The sequence below is a fragment of the Paramormyrops kingsleyae genome, chromosome 19 (assembly GCF_048594095.1).
Source record: "Paramormyrops kingsleyae isolate MSU_618 chromosome 19, PKINGS_0.4, whole genome shotgun sequence".
Classification (NCBI taxonomy): Eukaryota; Metazoa; Chordata; class Actinopteri; order Osteoglossiformes; family Mormyridae; genus Paramormyrops; species Paramormyrops kingsleyae.
Genome location: NC_132815.1, coordinates 6,812,459 through 6,831,516, shown reverse-complemented (window position 1 = coordinate 6,831,516; position 19,058 = coordinate 6,812,459). Strand labels below are relative to the sequence as shown.

General features: G+C 40.3%; 2 protein-coding genes and 1 long non-coding RNA gene across 3 annotated transcripts; 2 read left to right on the top strand and 1 right to left on the bottom strand.

Annotated features, from left to right (window-relative positions):
* Nucleotides 1-2,846: 2,846 nt before the first annotated feature.
* Nucleotides 2,847-4,833, bottom strand: gpr31 (G protein-coupled receptor 31). The gene is made up of 2 exons (XM_023797117.2): nucleotides 4,778-4,833; nucleotides 2,847-4,641 (listed from the first exon to the last, which is right to left on the bottom strand). Exon 2 carries the CDS (start codon nucleotides 4,616-4,618, stop codon nucleotides 3,683-3,685), a length of 936 nt encoding a protein of 311 aa, XP_023652885.1. The 5' UTR covers nucleotides 4,619-4,641; nucleotides 4,778-4,833; the 3' UTR covers nucleotides 2,847-3,682.
* Nucleotides 4,834-6,947: 2,114 nt separating this feature from the next.
* On the top strand, nucleotides 6,948-10,230 carry LOC111836132 (uncharacterized). Its single transcript, XR_002836352.2, has 3 exons — nucleotides 6,948-7,028; nucleotides 7,303-7,402; nucleotides 9,938-10,230. It is a non-coding gene; the product is annotated as an uncharacterized lncRNA (long non-coding RNA).
* A 10-nt stretch (nucleotides 10,231-10,240) lies between these two features.
* On the top strand, nucleotides 10,241-18,472 carry LOC111836185 (uncharacterized). Its single transcript, XM_023797219.2, has 12 exons — nucleotides 10,241-11,178; nucleotides 11,748-11,871; nucleotides 12,253-12,462; nucleotides 13,030-13,170; nucleotides 15,393-15,447; nucleotides 15,760-15,842; nucleotides 15,956-16,069; nucleotides 16,565-16,660; nucleotides 16,759-16,899; nucleotides 17,026-17,110; nucleotides 17,315-17,435; nucleotides 17,513-18,472. The coding sequence occupies exons 1-12, from the start codon at nucleotides 10,697-10,699 to the stop codon at nucleotides 17,706-17,708; spliced, it is 1,848 nt and encodes a 615-aa protein (XP_023652987.2). The 5' UTR covers nucleotides 10,241-10,696; the 3' UTR covers nucleotides 17,709-18,472.
* The last annotated feature ends 586 nt before the right edge of the window (nucleotides 18,473-19,058 follow it).

The window sequence follows — 19,058 nt, the reverse complement described above, 5'->3', positions numbered from 1 at the left end:
TTATTATTGTATTAAAAAAAAAAAAAACATACAAATTTGGAATTTGGCTCGACCACTGATTTTTACTCGAGCTTTGCTTTCTGACAGTCCAACTCTCTTTCGAGTATTACTTAAAATTATCTAATAATCTGAAAATAACGCACATTTTGGGGTTAGTTACTGAGGCATTTTTCTTTTAAATAGGATATCTTTAATTATAACAACCCTGTAAAATCCCTTTTTTAACCCAGCGCTAGACGCTGTGCGTCGTTTAGGGTGACTGTAACTAATGACGACGCATATGTAACAGAGGCGATCGTATTTTGTTATGGAAAAGGCCACGGTAAGGATTTATTAGGAAAACTTTATTTTTTACACTTATGTTTTATCTTTTCAAGGTTAATTATAACATATATACACTTAACAACACATTTTAAACCGCATTCTTTCACAACTAGTGTTCATTTAATCCATTTGTAAAGAAATGGCGCTCGTTTTCCAGTTAATTAATTGCGTAGTGCATTCCCTTGCAAAACGTACTGTGGTATTTTCATCAAAGTAATAGCATAGTAATACCACTTTTCCATCCCTTGGCTTAAATAATTTACAATCACAATGGTAAAAGCATTGTAAGTTCTGCGAGTTGCTTGACTGAAATTCTCAGATTCACCAAATCCAGTACAAATGAAATAATCGCAATAATAGCTACTATTTTGTAAGGGAACTGTATTGTATGTGCTTATTGGCATTACCTTGAGTACTGAACAGCATAGATCCAATACAGGTTAGAAATAAATACCATGGGATGTAACAGAATACAGTACCACAGTATAAAATAAAATACTGTTCAAATACTAGGAACATAATCCATATGTATATCATACCTTAAATGCACCATGCACAAAATAGGAAAACACAGAAAATACAATCCATTACACCCTTGCAAACATGATAATACCATGAAACCTTTTTGTAAGGATTTGCACTAATCCACACTAATTGCAGTTTCTAATGTGCCAGTTTATTTCACGTTGAGTTCCACAGAAATTAGGACTTTTTCCATTGCAGTGTTCTTTCTGCATTTCATTTTCATTTGAAAGACTAAGGATGCTGTCATATTGCCTGTACTGTAAATGTTGCTTGTGTTCTAATGAGCGCCGAATGAGTCAACGCTGCCGGAACACCGAAAGATAAAATCACCCCAATGGAGTCATTTGCAACATGTGAGTCATAGTAACATTTATGTCAAACTAACTGCATTGTTTTCTCTCAGCAGACCTTTCCCAGTGATTGTCCAATGAGCTTCCATTGCCCCTTGCAGCCTCTGTGATAGTGCTATGCAAAGTGACCTCTCTTCACAAGACACGTGGGGAGATAATACCGCCATCCCTAAGGGGACTAGAGACCCTTCGAGTCCCTATGTCCTAAGCCTTCAGCACTCTGAATGTTCTCAGGTCAGTGGAGATCCCTCTGCCATGTCTGTAAATCATGCATGACCTACTTTTTCATCCTCTTAATTGTGAATCCTCAGACCTGTGAATCCATGTTCGTGATCACTACACACATGAAAGAGCGTTGTAGTTCTGTTTATTTTTTTAGACATGCTGGAACAGAGGCCATAAATGTCACTCGTGAAAAACAGTACTTGTTTTCAAGGGTGTATGTTTGGTTTCAACATTGGAAGGGACCAAATCAGCCCCAACTCCCACTCTACAACCTTGCTTGTTTTCCCAGTGAAGATGTAATTGAAATCAATGGTTTTCCGCAATGGAGACAGCTAGTGTAGAAACTGTATCACCATTCCTTAGTGTTCAGGCTATCTGGGGCAGTCCATGCAGCCGGAGCAGTCCATGCAGCCAGAGCAGTCCATGCAGCCAGAGCAGTCTTTGTAGCAGCGTGTGGAGCAGCTCCAGAGAGTGCAGCAGGAGCAGAGCAGGCGTCTGACTTTCTTCAGTCCAGGTCTTCATCACGTCACCTTGCCTAACATTGCCAATACTCCAGACTCCAGCTTTGCCTGTATTTGTCTATTTGAAGGTGAATGCTGTACCACATATCCAAAGAAACACACATGCGTTACTATAGAATTGAAGGGTTCTACACTGGTGTGATTTGAGGTCTCCAAACCATGCCCCTACCCCCCCCCCCCCCCCCAGGGGGTTCTTTTGTTTTTACAAAAAGGCTGTTAAATGACTGTTTCTCATGAATGTCCAGGGGAAGAGACCAAAACCGCATGATATACATGTCCCAACTAGGGGCTGTACTGGCCAGTCTTGATTATTGAGGGGGGGTTACCCCCCGTCCATCACCTCCATAATTTACGCCCATGAATTTAAGCACGGCACTGCAGCAATGATTAAAACCAAAAGCTGAAATGGGTGGAGACAGGTATCAGCAGTGATGGATAGTTCAGGTCCAGAATGTAAAAATCCAGACCAAGATTTTGTTTGACCCAGCCAGTTGAGCACAGAGTCACAGTCACAGAGTACTCAGCTGGATGGTTGAAACAAAATCTTGGTCTGGATTTTTACTTTCTGGACCTGAACTATGTACCTCTAGGTATCAGTAGCATTCAGAGTAAGTTGAGTGCAAAACAAAAAATGACGAACATATTCTTCAGGGAAAACATGTACACACCCAGTTTGCTCTGTTCTTAATGTGTGGGGTGTGGTCTCTTACGGAAACTGTTTAAAGCTTTAGCAGCGTGATATAATTTCCTGGGTAAGCCTGTTAGACGTGCTGCAATGTGCTCATCAAAGGTCAAAAAGCAGAAGATGTTTCCCAGAAGGCTTCTGTAATTTGCTTCTGTAATTTGCTACCTTAATTGACCCCTGCCAAGGTGCTTGTTGAAATTAAAAACAGAAAAAAAATGACGGACACATGCAAGTTTATTTCTCAGTGCAGAAATGCAGGTTTGTGCTTCAAGGCTAACTCCCTCTGCCTGATACCTTAGGACTCAGGGCTCAGAAGGTCAGCTACCACTCCACACCATTCTCCACCATGGACATAAGTGCCCCCAGGACTTATGAACTGAATTCCAGGGAGTCCCATTCCTGCCCCTTGGGTTCAATCACCCTCCTTTCCAAAGCAGCGGGGTCTAGTCTTGTCTCAACAGATCTGACGTCAATTAGAAAAGTCTCCCGGCTTGCATGACGTGTGAATTTCAGCTTGTAAAAAAGTTTTATTAATCATCAGAGAGCTATTAACACTTTCTTTTTATCAACAATAGACAGATGCCAATGTATCTCTTCACAACAAAGACAGTTAAAACTTTACATTAGTTAAAAAAAACTGGTAAACAAGGGCATAGGTAACTGGAACAAGGTGACTAAATACGAAAGACAATGAATCACAGTTGAATCAGGAAAATCTCCTTATTTGAGAGGTAGAGATCTTTGCATAGAAACTCATTCACGTACCTGTACATGACGAATCGCTATATCAGTATTCCATGCATGAGTCATTGTTATCATGTTAATACATATTAGTGTCAAGGGTTTAAACCTTAATATCACATTACAATGTCTTACATCTGATAATACATAAATGCTTAAAACATACATAAAACATTTTAAATACATATATTTATCATGTTTACACTTAAAACACTGCTGCATGTTTTTTTAGTGTTTTCCATGTGATTATGGAATTGTGGAGCTTTCATCTCCATTTTGTCCTACGTGTCAGTTTGTGTCTGGAGATCGATTTAGCTTTCCTCCGAATCTTTAACTTTCTTCTGAAAATAGGGAAAGATAGTCGAGAGGTAAGTGTTTTTGAATTTTGAGCTGCAAAAGCAGTAAATAAGTGGATCCAGCAAACAGTCAATGTGAGAAAAGCACATGATGCCGTCGTAGACTTGAGCCGCGATTTCTTGGGTGATGGAGTGATCCTGGTGCCATATGATGAGCACAGCTATGCGAGACGCAGCACGGGGCAGGAAGCAGATGGAAAAGACCACCACCACGGAGGTCACAGCAAACACGGCCCGCCGAAGTTTGCCCCTGTCCCCCACGCTCTTCCTCTGGAGCCTCTTGACGATACATGCCGTGCAGAACACCAGAATGAAGAACGGGATGAAGATCTGGGTGAAGAAGATGATCTCCCTGAGCTCATCTATTTTGTCGTCCTTATCCGGGCTGTAAGTGGCACCGCACTCAAACGTCCTCAACATGGTTGGGACCGTGAGTGGCAAGAGGAGAAACCAGATGAGGAAGGAAATCTTAGGTGACTGTTTCAAAACCTGAAGGATGTTCCTTTTCCTGGGATGGACTACGCTGATGTAGCGGTCGATACAGATCACTGTCAGGAAGGCGATACTGGCCGCTCGGTTCAGGAAGAGCATGAAAAGCATCACTTTGCACTCTGTATCATTTTTACTGCAGCGTTCCCCTTGCTGAAAGTGGTAGATCTTCACAGGCAAGCATATAAGAAGCACAAAATCCGCCAGCATGAGGTTGAAGAGGAAGACCATGTTGCTTTTGGCTTTCCAGAACCTGAGCTTGAAGATGAACATGTAGAGCACGCTGATGTTCAGTGGCAGAGCCAGTATTAGTTCCACAATCAGCACAACAGAATATCCAACGTAGAGCGGTTTGTTATTAGTGATGCAGTTGTATTCAGTGAAGTTATAAGTCTCCTCCATCCTCTAGCTGAAGGGCAAAATTCCTTGGGAAAAAAAAAGCGCAGAGGAAAGCAGGACGTAAAGGACAAAACTCAAAAATTGCAGTATAAAGGCGTCTTTTAAAAATGGTCAGTGATGGAATTCTCCTGTGTAGCTGTGAAGAGGCGATCGCTCACTCACCCCTAGTGCCGCTCAGGTTCTGTCCGCCAGGAATAAATGGCTCCCCGCTTCACTCTTGCAAAGCTGTCAGGACCTGTTTCCAGGGCACCTCCCATGGCTGTGATGTCGAGGCATGTCAGAACAAGCTGGCGATGAGCACCTGACTCCGTGACTTTGACAAGTGGAAAGACGTGCTTCGCCTCACCTCACGCATCACCCCAGCGTCTCTTTCCTTATCTTCTGGGAAAACAGACCTATTCTGGTTACCCCCTGTCACGGTCAGTATTACGGAAATTCCGAGATGAAGTGAGTGGTTTTAGTCATTGGGCAATGGTGACACACCCCCTGAATATGTAATGACAAGGACAAGTTTACTAAACACAGAGACCGGCACGTGGCAATTTCCAGATGTGCCAGACTAGTTTTAAAAAGATCTTAATCTGCTTACTGAAGTGAAAAGTTTGGCGAGAGGTTTGTTCCTCTTCATTTCTGTACAGTTATATGCAATATACAGTATATCAAAAAAAAATAAATCAACAACCTGAATTTGGTGAAGCCATCATTCATTGCTACATGCACAAAATAAATCTTTTTTCAGTTGATAAAAAAATCATTTTAGAAAGATGCTTAGACAGCTTAGAACTTAGATTATAAGCATTTAAAAACATCAAGTGAAAAGTACTATAAAATTTATAGCCTCTCCATATGTCAAAATGTTTCTTCTTTGATGATGCACATCAGACTTGTACGAGCATGTGACCGTAGTTCACATATCTGATTAAATTGTGCATAATCACAATAAGTCAGATCCTTTCATTGCAGCCAGACCGCCTCAAACAAGAAGTAACTCGCTAGGACGTTTTCTTCTCTCGGAGTATCCCACCCTCCATTTGTGCTGTGGCAGGTTAAAAAAATTGAGTTGCATCCAGCAGTTTAACTTTTTTTTGGTAATTCACATTCCCCGTGCTTAGAATGCATTTTGGTGCAGTGGCATTTCAAGTGAATAATAATCAACTATTACATCTGATCTGGCTCTGCACCGTCGCACGCTAAGCGGAGATTACAGCGAGTTGTGCGACGTGCGGAGAAGATCACCAGCTGTCAGCTCTCCCTGCTTGAAGCCCTGCACTCCTCGCTTCCACATCACCTCCTCCTCCACCATCTTCCTCCTTGTGAAACCTGAGAGTGTGACCCCTGAACACAAGGATGACTCATCAGCTGAACAGCTTCTTGCCCCAGGCCATTTTCCTCCTAAACAAGAACCTATGAGATACACTCTCGCACTTACAGCATCTCTCGATGTTTCCTCATACACTGTATGAACTTTCATTGAACTTATACGTCTATTAGCACACACATCTAGCTGTTTCACCTTTATTTATCTGTCTACATCTTCATTTTTTAAAAGTATGTTTTAATGTCTATTTCTATCGATTTTTCATTTTCTATTCTATGTCTTGTATTTTTTTGCTTTTGATTGTGTCTTTAATTGTATTCTTTAGGCAACAACCTGCACCATAACAAAATCCTTGAATTTTTATACATGGTGAATAAAATTTCTATGAATGCAATGTCTATAAGAATCTAAGAACACATTCATGTCACATTATAATGCATTCATAAAACATTATAAACATTCTAAGCATTATGAATGCTTTATGAAGTTCTCATCTATAATGCATTATAGATGCCTTCATAATGTAGTACAAAGCATCCTTAATTCTTATACTGGCCATTATAATGCATATAATGAAGGTATCTATAGTGCATTATAGATAAGAGCTTTATTGGAGCTTATGAAGTATTATAACAACACTACAATGCCTGTCAATAGAAGATGCTGTAATGTTTTATTAATTCTTATACCAACCATCATAATGCATTAGAAGGTATTTATAGTGCATTATCGATTAGTTGTACTGGAGCTTATGAAGTATCATAACAACACTACAATGCCTTGTGACTGTCAATAGAGGATGCTGAAATGATTTATGAATTCTTATACTGCATTATGAACGTATCTATATTTATATTTTATTATAGGTGACAGCTTTAAATAAAATGTTAGCAAATTATCTATTGCAGTTTGAAAAGCATGCAAACCCAGTAAAATTACCAATGTCTTCCACAGTTTTGTAGGTGTAAATTTTGCAGAGAATATGCAACCCAGAAACCTGAACCATGTCGAAGAGGATGTGACTCAAAAGGAGAGTCGCTTTTCTGTTCAGTCCTTTGGGGTACAGAGAAAGTATCCCACTAATCCTGAGGAGAGGTACAAATATACACCTGATACCATAGATACAGTAGATTATTGGACTTAAAATTAACCAATATAGTGCCGAAGCAGGTGTGATCCTATTGACATACTGTTCGTACACAAGTAAGCTCAAAGTAAACTAAATTCTTCAGGTTGAATGTTTCATACCTGCATTGAATAAAGGCAATTGAGGATATAGTAACATTTGTATTACATTTAATACTCAGTAAAGCTTCTTGCGAAACAGAAACATTAAATATCTGAAGGCTGATGTGCATCTGTATGTTAGATCCACTGGACCTGGAATTCGAGTGGCACAGAAATCCTTTGAAGAGAGCTTAGAAAAACATCTCAAGGTAGATGGAGACCTCCCAGAAAAGCAGACACAGGTAAAATGAATGATAATCACAACAATAATAATCATAATAATGATAATATTATTATGTGTGAATGAGTGTGAATTGGTGAATGTGAATGTGAGGCAAAATTGTAAAGCCCTTTGAGTGCTCGTAGGAGTAGAAAATGCGCTATATAAATGCAATCCATTTACCATTTAATAAAACTCCCGATTAATTCTGTGGCGCTCAGTCGGGCAGGCACACAAAAAGCACAGACATCTACATGCTGCATACATTGACTACAGAAAAGATTTTCACAGTGTCCCACACACATGGCTAATACAGATATTACACATACAGGATACATTCCACACTCATACAATTCTGCAGACACTGATGGGACACTGGAGAACAACATTACACCTTCACATAAACAACACAACACTGCAAAGAAATACAGTCTACATCAGAAGAGGCATCTTTCAGACAGATGTGCTTAGCCCTCTCTGGTTCTGTCTGGCTCTTAATTCACTATCAGACTCAGCAGCACACTCTATGGATATAAAATCATCAGCCAACATCAACAGTACACCCTCCCACATTTATTCTACATGGATGACCTGAAAATATATGACCGAACCGACACACACTTACAGCATCTGCTCCATATAACAGAACAATTCTCACAAAATATAACCGTGAAGTTTGGACTGGACAGATGTAAAACACTCCATGTAGAAGAAGAAACCCTGAGAGAAGGAGTCTTCACTGCAAACTGGTGAACAAATTGATGCAGTGACAGAGAATTAGCTCTACAAGTACCTGGGATTCCAAGAGGCCAGACTTACTGAGCATAAACACATTAAACGCAAACTAAAACAAAATATACAGAAATACTAAAAACACATCTCCACGCACGTCATACAGTCAAAGCCTTCAACACATGTGCAATACCAATACGTACATATTCCTTTGGAGTAATACATGGGACATCCACACAGTAAGAACAGCTCCAAAGGAAAATACGTGCACAACAAACAACACAAACATCATCACCCAATATCAGCCGCTGAGAGGCTCAGCCTCCCACGGGCTGAAGGTGGGAGGAGCCTCACAGACATACCAAACCTCCACAATACACAGATAAACACTCTGAGAAGCTTCTTCCACACCAAACAGATCACATCAGCACTGCACGATGCTATAGTCCTGGCAGACAGCAACTACACACCACATAACTTACACAGAATATATTACAACCCCACACCTCAAAAAGCTGGAATGGACTCCATGACAGACACCCCTATGTACGCAGCGAGCCTCGTGTTGATAATCTTGCGTCAAACTGCTGGCTTACTCACGGGGATCTGTTCAATGAGACTGAAGGATTCATGTTAGCTATTCAAGGCCAAGTCATTAACACCAGAATCTACAGAAAATACATACTGAAGGACACACGCATTACAGACAGCACCTGTAGATATTGTCACAATTCACAAGAGACGACACAGCACATCACCTCTGGATGCAAACTACTGACACAGACAGATTATACACACAGACACAATCAAGATACCAACATCATGCACCAAGAACTAGTACTACGACATAAACTGACAAACACAAGCACGCCATATTACAAATACAAACCTAATACAATGCTGGAGAACACATCACATACTGTAAAGTGTACTATAACAGAACCATAAGAGATAGAACCGTCAACTTTTAACAGACCTGACATCACACTGATCGACAAACATAACAAAACCACATATATTACAGACATCGCCTTACCAGACACAAGCAACCTACAAAAGACACAAACAGATAAGATATGCAAATATACAGATCTGGCACAAGACATCCATCACCTCTGGAACATGGATACAGTGCTCACTGTCCCCATTGTTCTTTCCTGCACAGATGTCATCCCACATGCCCTAAGCGAAAGCCTACAAAATTTACATTTACACTCAAACTCATACAATACACTACAAAAAGTGACAATATTCCACATCGTCAGGAAATTCCTTTCACATTTATTAACCTGTCCTGATGTCTTGGCTTTTGTCTGACATTATTATTATTATGAATAATAATAATAATAATAATAATAATAAAAACAAGTGGTTTTTACTGCTGAAGGCTGATTTTCTTTCTGTCTAAAACCTGGTATGAATGATGACATCTTCTATAGAAATTATGATTACTAGTAAAACTAGGGTGACCAGATAATCCATGTCAGGGAGGACACTGTGAGCTAGGACAGGAATTGTAAATTACCATTTCAATTAAACGGACCTGGATTTCACTTGAGCACTCAGCTCTTGCTGTGTGCTGATTGGTCAGTCTCCTATAATCATGCATGTGTCACTAATGCTAATGTGAAACAGCTGGATGAGTCTTTCAGTCAAGGAAACAAACCAGTCAAAGCACAAGAAGAGCTAAACTATTTAGCCGAGCACAGGAACCTTTCAATTTGAAAGTAGTTTGTAAAACCCGAAGTAGCTCAAAGTGTCCTCCCTGACATGGATTGTCTGGTCACCCTAAGTAAAACTAGTGTGGTTTGTGTCATTTCTGAAGGACATTAAGGACACCATAATGGAGAAGCAATCCTTCCTAAAAAAAGGAGAGGGGAGATTACACTTAAATAAGGGTAAGAGCTGTTCACTGAAGACCCAGAGGAGAGCCTCCATTAGCCTGCATTCCCGCAAAGGGAGCCTCTCCGATCATCGGAGCTGCTTCACTGATCACCAGAGGTGCTTCACCGATCACCAGAGCTGCTTCAATGATCACCATAGGTGCTGCACTGATTACCAGAGCTGCTTCACTGATCACCAGAGCTGCTTCAATGATCACCATAGGTGCTGCACTGATTACCAGAGCTGCTTCACCGATCACCAGAGCTGCTTCACCGATCACCATAGGTGCTTCACCGATCACCAGAGGTGCTTCACCGATCACCAGAGCTGCTTCACTACTCCCACCTCCCTTCAGGTCTGGAAAAGAGACAAGCCAGTAATAGACAGTGCTGTTTCTAATGGCAACTCTGGCATTTCCAATGAGAATAACGCTCTAAATAAGATTCGGGGCTCAGCTTCAGCCTATACAAGACCGAGAGGCCGGACATCCACCAGAACTTTTAGAGATGGGAACTTCTGGAAGCAGAGATGCCCTAGTGAAAGGCACCAGATACAAGGAGATCAAAAGCAAGTGTCTGTATCACCAGAGCCGCAGTGTTTTAAATGCACTACACTACAAACAGGCCGAAGATATCCTTTTGTCCGAGACAAGGAATCTTATCTGGAAATTCCTCAGAGCACCTCAGCAGGAGCTGAATGCATGTTTAAAAACATGAATGGCCACATGGTTAGAGTCGTGAATGGAATGCCCCTTTCTACAGGCAATGGTTCCGAAAACAGCTGTAAAAGAAGTTTTAGAAAAGGGTTAAACTGGACCACAGTGGGGGCCCAAAACTCTGTGTCCACAGGTGCCTCAAATGGGGCCATCAGTAATGAGAATGAGCATCTCCACGCTCCTTCCAGGCAGGGATACGAGAACCGCTGGGGTAGTGACAGCGATGATGATGACTATGCCAGTGACGCTCTGAGTGAGCAAGATGAGGGGGGCACCTCCAAGGCTGAGATCCCCAGCTCTGCAACCAGTGTCCTCAGTGATAGCAGTGATGCAGTGCAGCTCAGCATCCAGTGGCCTGAGTCTGTGGCAGGGACTCTGTATGCAGTGCCAGTGCACAGTGGTAAAGGTCATGCATTAAAGCTGGACAAGGTGAAAGCAGAAGAAGAGGAAGCTCATCCTCTCTTCAGGTAAACTGTGGACAAAATGGTGGTGATGCTATTTATATTAATTATCAACCAACTCCACCATTTCTAAAATCATACAGTTATGTGATTTTGCTAAATCGCTTATTTGATTCACAGCGCTGTCACTAGGGCCCAACAGATATAGTAATATTGAGCTAAACATTTCAATATCTGGTAATATAACATGAGATAATTTTATTTTGTAAAAATTGAACAGACACCAGTGGTTTAACTGTTCTTTAGTAATGCTAAGATTATTATGATGATCTGCTCGTTATAAATGAAATCCACACTTTTTTCTTAAAAACACTTAACAATCCAAAGGCTATGAGTTGTAACACCTAAACAATGCTCAACATTCTCCCATTTTTCTTGTCATAAATATTTAACGAGATTATTATCGGATGATTTTATTAGCCAAAACATCTACCAGTCGAACAGTAGGTTTTGCTTCTTAAACTGGATTTAAACATTTATTGTATAGTCTGTGACAACAAAGAAACTAGCGGAATTATTGTCAGGCATCTGAAAATAATTCAGTACTGATTAAAGGCAATCCTGATTTTTCTCAGAGAAAAAATGTCCAGCCTTGAGTGTGAAAGAAAAGAGGACCTCCACTGTGAACAGCATAGAACTTCTTCTGAAGATGGTTTGCATAATCAAATACCAGCTTCCTCCTTAGACAATGAACTGCAGGTACAGATTTTATGATTGAATTGATTTTCATATGGGGGGGGGGGCTGGGGCTGAACCACCATGTCACCTACAGTATGATAATATATCCGTTTTTTTTTCGCTGTTCATGAACTGCTTTGTTTACATTGTAATTTTAAAAGGAATCAGACACAACTTTGGAGGCCAAACCGTAGATCTGGTTTCAATATTAGTAGGACCCAAAACAGCCCCAAGCTACCCGCCCCCTACACACACAGTACACCCACAGTATTGGTAGGGACATGTCCCTACCATCCATCCCTAATCTACACCCTTGTTAGAGGCTAATGTCCCAACTAAACACTTCCATTCACACAGTTTGCATGGTGTACATTATGTCAGGCTACTGAACTGTGTTTCCAGGAGCTAAAACATGAAATGCGGGCCCTAAAGGAGCAACTGGAGCAGAGGGAGAGCCACTGGTCCTTAGCTCATGGGCACCTGCTGAAACAAGTGGAGTCCCTCCTCAGGGAGAACACAAAACTCAAGGGCAAGCACGGAATTCTGGAACATCGCCACCTTCAGACTCGGAGGCCTCATGACGGTTCTCATGAGCTAAATGCAGAGACTGTGGTGAGAATGATACAATTTGGCACTCTTTTCAGTTTAAATGTCAGTGTATTGTCAGTAATATCTTTAGCCACAAAAAAATATGAATATTCAAACAAGTCTGAACTGTTTCAGAATAACAGGAATAACAGGACCACTTTTAAGATAACTATTGTATTTAACAGATTGTTACTAATGACGTCTAGCTGTATCGGCTTAACTGTTCGAGAAAATATGCTGATACTTGTATAAGATGTTTTCTGTTTTTTGCTAAATGTTCTGTGTGCAAATATTAGATTGACTAGGTCAAAGCTGTGTTGAGATTTTATCGCATTAGCTAGTTAGGTGAGATACTGATTTTGTTTAAGGCTTCTTAAAAGCTTTCTAATACTTTCTTGTATGTTCAAATACATACATATTTCAGAAAATGAATGAAGGTCCAGTAGAGGTGAATAGGTGTAGTGTATTCTCTGTACTGATTACTCTGAATACCCTGATATCACCAAAGGCACCAGGTATTAAATGCATAGGCCTGCTTGTATTGTGTAGTCACTCTACGTGTTAGTTAGGGTAACTTTTGCTGTTGCGCAGGAAAGAGGCCATAAGGAGCCCATGAAGGAAGCTCCCCAGGGTACTGTTGACAGATCCCCTGTATCAGCCAGCACTAGAAGTGCCATACTGACATCCCACAAGTCTCCAGTCCACCAGAGGGCAGCACCTACCACCACAGATGTGAGTGACACTCCTGCTAATAGATGCCATATAATACAAATTGTAAACCAGTTTTGTATTGAATATTTAAACAATGTGAACAAAAACAAAATGGAATAAACAATGAAAATCTAAATGAAACTATATAACAGTTTTAAAAAATAGTTATCAAAATAATGAATTAAACCAATAAAAATAATAAGACATCATAAAATAAAATACAAAATAAAGAAAATGTAACTGAAATAAGGTAGTACTAAAAAAGAAGAAACTGTACAGAGATACTAAATGCGAAAGACTGTGACGGCCGATTTTAAGGGTTATAGGTTTTTAAATATCCTAGGAGGGAATTGATCCTTTTTAGAGGGAAACTCTCACTGAGCCTAAAAGCAGATGTGGCACTTGGGACACTGGGAGTGGCTTGTTGATAAATCAGGGGTAACATTCATTGATACATAGAAGCAATACCTCTAACAGTGTATTCTGAATCCAATACATGCCTGACCATAAAAGTAATTTGAAACATTTTAAACTGATTATAAAAGAAGAGATACTGTAAGCCAATATTAAGAGGCCAGGACTGGGGTAATATGATCCATATTTCTGCTTCCAGGTCTAGTGGCTGGATTCTGTATGTAAAGAATTACAGTAATGCTGCTCAGAGCTAATACGGCATGAATCCACTTGTTGATATGTCTAAAGGACAAAAACAATTATATATACACTACATACTTTTTGAAATATATGTAGCTCAAAGTTTAAGACTGGATCACAAATCTGATTTGCATGAACAGATCCTGGAATTTATTTTCGCAGTGCAGAGCGATGCATAAATCCATGCATCAAGATTGCAAACTGAATCTGAAATTTAGCTGAAGAATATTGTTTTTCCATCCAGTATTTAGTAAGATTTATACAGTTCCTCAGAACAGCCTTCCTGCAGTTTCATTCACTAACACGTATAGAAGAATGTCATCAGTACCAAAATGGAAATCAACATGAGATTACATGTAATATTCATTTGTAACAAAGAAACATAGCATTCTCTGCTATATTTTACAGATGACTACATTTTGGGGCCTTCAGAGAACATACATTAAAATGATCTTGAGCTCTATGATGTGTTACAGTTTAAAATATCTCAAAGTGTATATGTTCTGTTATAACATAATAACAGCATAATCATTTCAGTATAAAAAAGAGATCTTTTTAAATTTGCCTTTATCCTGATAGGCTGAACTTAGTTTTATTAGTACTGAATCCCGAGGTAATGATGTGTAAAATCTGTTGTGAATTGTCCTGTAAGCACATAGTAATTATTCATAGCAGTATTGGCAAAGAAGTCAGAACAGTTTGACCTGATCAGCTATTGTTTATTAATGTCACTCTAAAGAATATCCCCATTTGTCTTCTTGTGGACAATGAGTGTTGAAATCTGATTTTGCATAGTCATTGTCTGCTTGATGTATATTTTATGATCACTATGAGCTCGGATTATGTCAAAGAGGAATACTATACTGGCTTGCTGAGGTACTCATTAAAACTGCAGCAGGAACATCATCAAATAGATATAAGCCCTTGCATCTAACACGAAACTATTTTCAGCTGTTTTGGTTTTCAAGCCTGCTTATCTACAACTCCATGGCTTAAAAGTACCAGGGTCTGTTACCCGGCCTGGCTGGAGGTCTCAGCACAAAAGTGGTAATAAACAGCTGTTCTTTGGAAGCTTTCAGTTCCTCTAATGACCATAATTATTGGGGGAAACATATAAACTGCAGAACTGTGCTGAGGTAGAACGGGGATAACCCATCACTTACCATTTTCACGAAAGCTAAATGGTTTCAATAATATTGATATGTACATATTAGATAATTCGCTAAATATTGTACTGCGCATGGGGAAATACAATGATTCTATGGTTAGTACTGTTCCCTCACACCTCTGGGACCTGGGTTTGAGTCTACGCTATGACTCCATGTGTGTGGAGCATGCATCTTGTTGTGGGGTTTCCTTTGGGTACGCTGGTACCCCCCCCCCAAAGCCTAAAAACATGCTGAGGTTAATTGGAGTTACCAGATTGCCTGTAGGTGTGGCTGTGAGTGGGGTCTGTGCCCTATGATGGGTTGGCACCCGTCCTGTGAGTCCCTGCCATGTGTTGCTCCAGACCCCCTGCAGTCCTGCATAGGGCAAGCGGGTATGGATATATTGTCATTTTAATGTTGAGTATTGTGCCCTCTCCGCAGTCAAATGGTCACCTTCTTACAGACAGGAGTAAGGACCAGTCATTCCCGTTCACAGGTGAAGTGTCATCATAGATTTTATTTATTTTTTTTACAGTTATCAAAAGAGTCAAAATGTCGATGTATGTTACAGATTGTTGAGCTACTTTGACTATGGTTACTGTCATTTGTATGGAAACATCCGCAGCGATCTGAAAACATCTACAAGTATAACAGTGCTGATCAGACAAGCCACAGAAACAAGGCGAGAGAAAAACAAGAAAACAAAGCGATTTGATTTAAATACCTAGTGGGTGATTCAGCTTCTAGAGAACAAACAGGTCTCTTCTGTGTAGATTTCTGGTATGATTCTTTGCTTTACTCAACACAGGAAAGATGACTTTGATTCCAGAAAGCACCGACCAAACTCCAAAGTCAGACAGCTGCGAAATGCCAAATAGCAACACCAACAGGGTATTTTTCCCTTGTCGTAACATTGGCATGCAATAAGATTTGAGTAACAGCCTGTACTGAGGATATAGATATACATTAGTAGTGAGTTTATTTCTTTATTCTTGGGGGCACAGGATGAAGAACACCAGACAAAAATAGGGGCATACCCCCAGCTTAATGAGACATCCAATGAGCAGCTGGCATTGTCAACCAGCGATACGGCATCCTCAGGGTCCCAGCACCCTCAGGTAAAAGGGTTACCTGCGTCTGGATTAGTCAGGCATCAATATTACGCTGAATGAAGCAGCTTAAACTAATATTCATATAGTCCCAGGTATGAAAGCCTGATGTATTGTTTTAAAGTTCTGTTGTTTTCCTCACTTTTGTCAACAAAATGCATATTTGAATTTATTTCAAAAACAAGCAAAGAACAATATATTTCTTACAAAAAACGTCAAGTAAACCAGAACTGACATTTTGCCAAAAATCGAGTTTGATCCTGCTTAGCAAGATGTTTTCATGCAAAATTATGCTCACAGTTTTACATTATTTAAATGTATTCCTGCACTTTTACTGAAAGGACTTTATACACTTACACAGCCCATATTGGTGAACCTAAGACAATTTGGTACGAAATCTGGTTCCTCAATTACTATGCACCATATTCTCAACCTATACCTTGACGATACTATCTTCATAAAACATGAAAACATATTTGCAGTTTATTTATGCTGTCATTTTAGCTGAGGAGAGAACACACAGTGCCTGAACGTGAGTTTATACATTCAGCAAGCAAGCAAGACAGAGTGCTTGAGGAAACTCGCCTCCGAGATGGAAAGGTAGGCTTAGCAATCTCCTCTCTTCGTGATCCTGTTTAATGACAACACCTGCTTTGAGCTCCGCAAGAGACTTCGGCTTTCTTTGCGTCTGTCTATAGACGGAGTGGCTCTATTCTAGTGGTCGCCGAGTAATTGCATTCCGAGATGGAACCAAGAAGGAGATATCTGCAGACAGAAGGTCCAGCACTGTCACCTACTTCAATGGAGATGTCAAGCATATCCTAGCAGATGAAAAGGTGGTAAGTAGAATACACCTAAGTCTGAATAATCACCAATGGTTTCTCAATATGAACATAACAAGTGTGGATTATGTTGATAATGATAGGTGCATTTAAAAAATAATGCCATTGTTTTTTCCACAATAGGTTTACTATTATTCCAGTACACAGACAACGCACACTACTTATCCAAGTGGCCTCGAGGTCCTTCAGTTCCCAAGCAAGCAGATAGGTATGATTTACGGTGTTAGTCCTTCATTTGTCTGTCTCATCGTTGTATATCCAGAAACTTGCTCCACCTGGCTGAGGCTGAAGCAGCAGCTGCGGTTTGGTTTCCAATTTGGATCTCGGACAAATTCTCAACATACTTTAGCAAGGTATGGATTTCAGAAGGATTTCTCCATCATTAAAATTAATTTGCATGCTTTTCTTTCAGAGAAACATCACCCCGATGGTACAAGAGAGATTATTTTCCCTGACCAGACAGTCAAGCATATCTACCCTGACGGTCGAGAGAAGAGTGTCTTTCCAGATGGAACTGTAGTGACGGTCGCAAGGTAAAGACCAATCAGTCGCGACAGGAACTGTGGTCAGACCACTGCCTTTGCTGCCTAATGGTGTCCTGCCTCTCCAGGAATGGTGACAAGACAATACAGTTCGCTGACGGCCAGCGGGAGATCCACACAGCTCAATTCAGGAGGAGGGAATACCCAGACGGAACTGTGAAGACCATCTATACGACAGGACGTCAGGAAGCAAAGTATTCCACAGGCAGAGCTTGCAGTAAAACCACAGATGCAGTCACTGTTATGGATAAGAAATTAAATTAGCAAATAAGAGAGAATTTTGCTTATTTTCTAATACTAGGTACACAAATGGGGATACAACAAAGCATCTAAGAATAGATTCATACTCATTGACCATATTACTTCTTTCTATAGCTAATACTGGGTCCCAAAGGTGCTGATCCAGTGCTGTGGTCATTTCTAAGGTTATACGATTGTGGTCTTTAGCAGCTAAACCACTGCAGGTCTATCCCTGTCGGTGAGCTTTGACTTGCAGCTACCGTTCCACTACAGTTTTTGTGAGCAGTGCGCCTGCGTTTCAGGCACTAACTTCAGATTAATCTTCCGATCTCTGTCAACTGCCCCAGATAATTTTTAATGCTCACAAATCAAAGTTCAGCTCGCCACGCCTCTTTTATACCTGACACACATCGATAAGGGGCATCCAGCCTGATTTGACTCACCTTTGCAGCTTTTATAATTGTTACTTAGTTACCTCAAGGTTAAAGTCCCTTTGAAGTTGGTGTTTCCATTTTTTTGTCCACTCCAAATATTTCGGTATTGTTGGAATTAAACTTTATATGTAATGGTATATTTCACTATTTTTACACAGCACAAAAAAATCCACCAACCTTCTTCCTTCTATATTTACAGCACTGAGAAACTTATGTTACTCAGAACTTTCCATTATTTATGAGACCGTCGCACTTTTGGTCTTGCTAGTAGGACGACACCACAGCATTGGGTGAACTTTTGACTAGGTGACCTGCCTCTGATAGTACTTATAATATAAAAGCCCCCCCCCTCAAATAAACCTCTTGTACACATAGCTTCAATGCTATGAAAGTTGTCAACATCCCTTCCCGTTTAATTTAATTCATCTTCACTTAGTTTGTATATACCGTTGGTCAATGGATCTCCTGTCTCCTAGGAATTCTTTAAACCTCCTACACCACAATGCATTGTCTTCCCAATATTCAGCGGAATAAACACTTCACTGTACTGCAATGTGTCTCTCTTTATAAATTGCCTCAGAACCTTACTATAGCAACCACTGTGCCAGTACATACTAACATATTTAATTTTTTAACCAGTTCAGCAGCAGAACAGGTTTTAATGCACCTTGAAATAATTTTAGATTATATCTTTCTTGATATCTGATCTCTTCATATTATCTTTTTTGGTATGAAGTCGACATTTTAGTACAAGTGTGAGGATAAAAACTGTGAAAATCTTTTAATGGCCCTTCGGTGTGTTGGCGCCTGCCCAGGGTTGGTTCCCGCCTGCGCCCGTTGTTCCCGGGATAAGCTCCAGGACCCCCCTACGAACCCCGGTTGAGATTAAGCAGTTACGGTGATGGATGGATGGATGGAAAATCTTTTAATGTGTACTAGA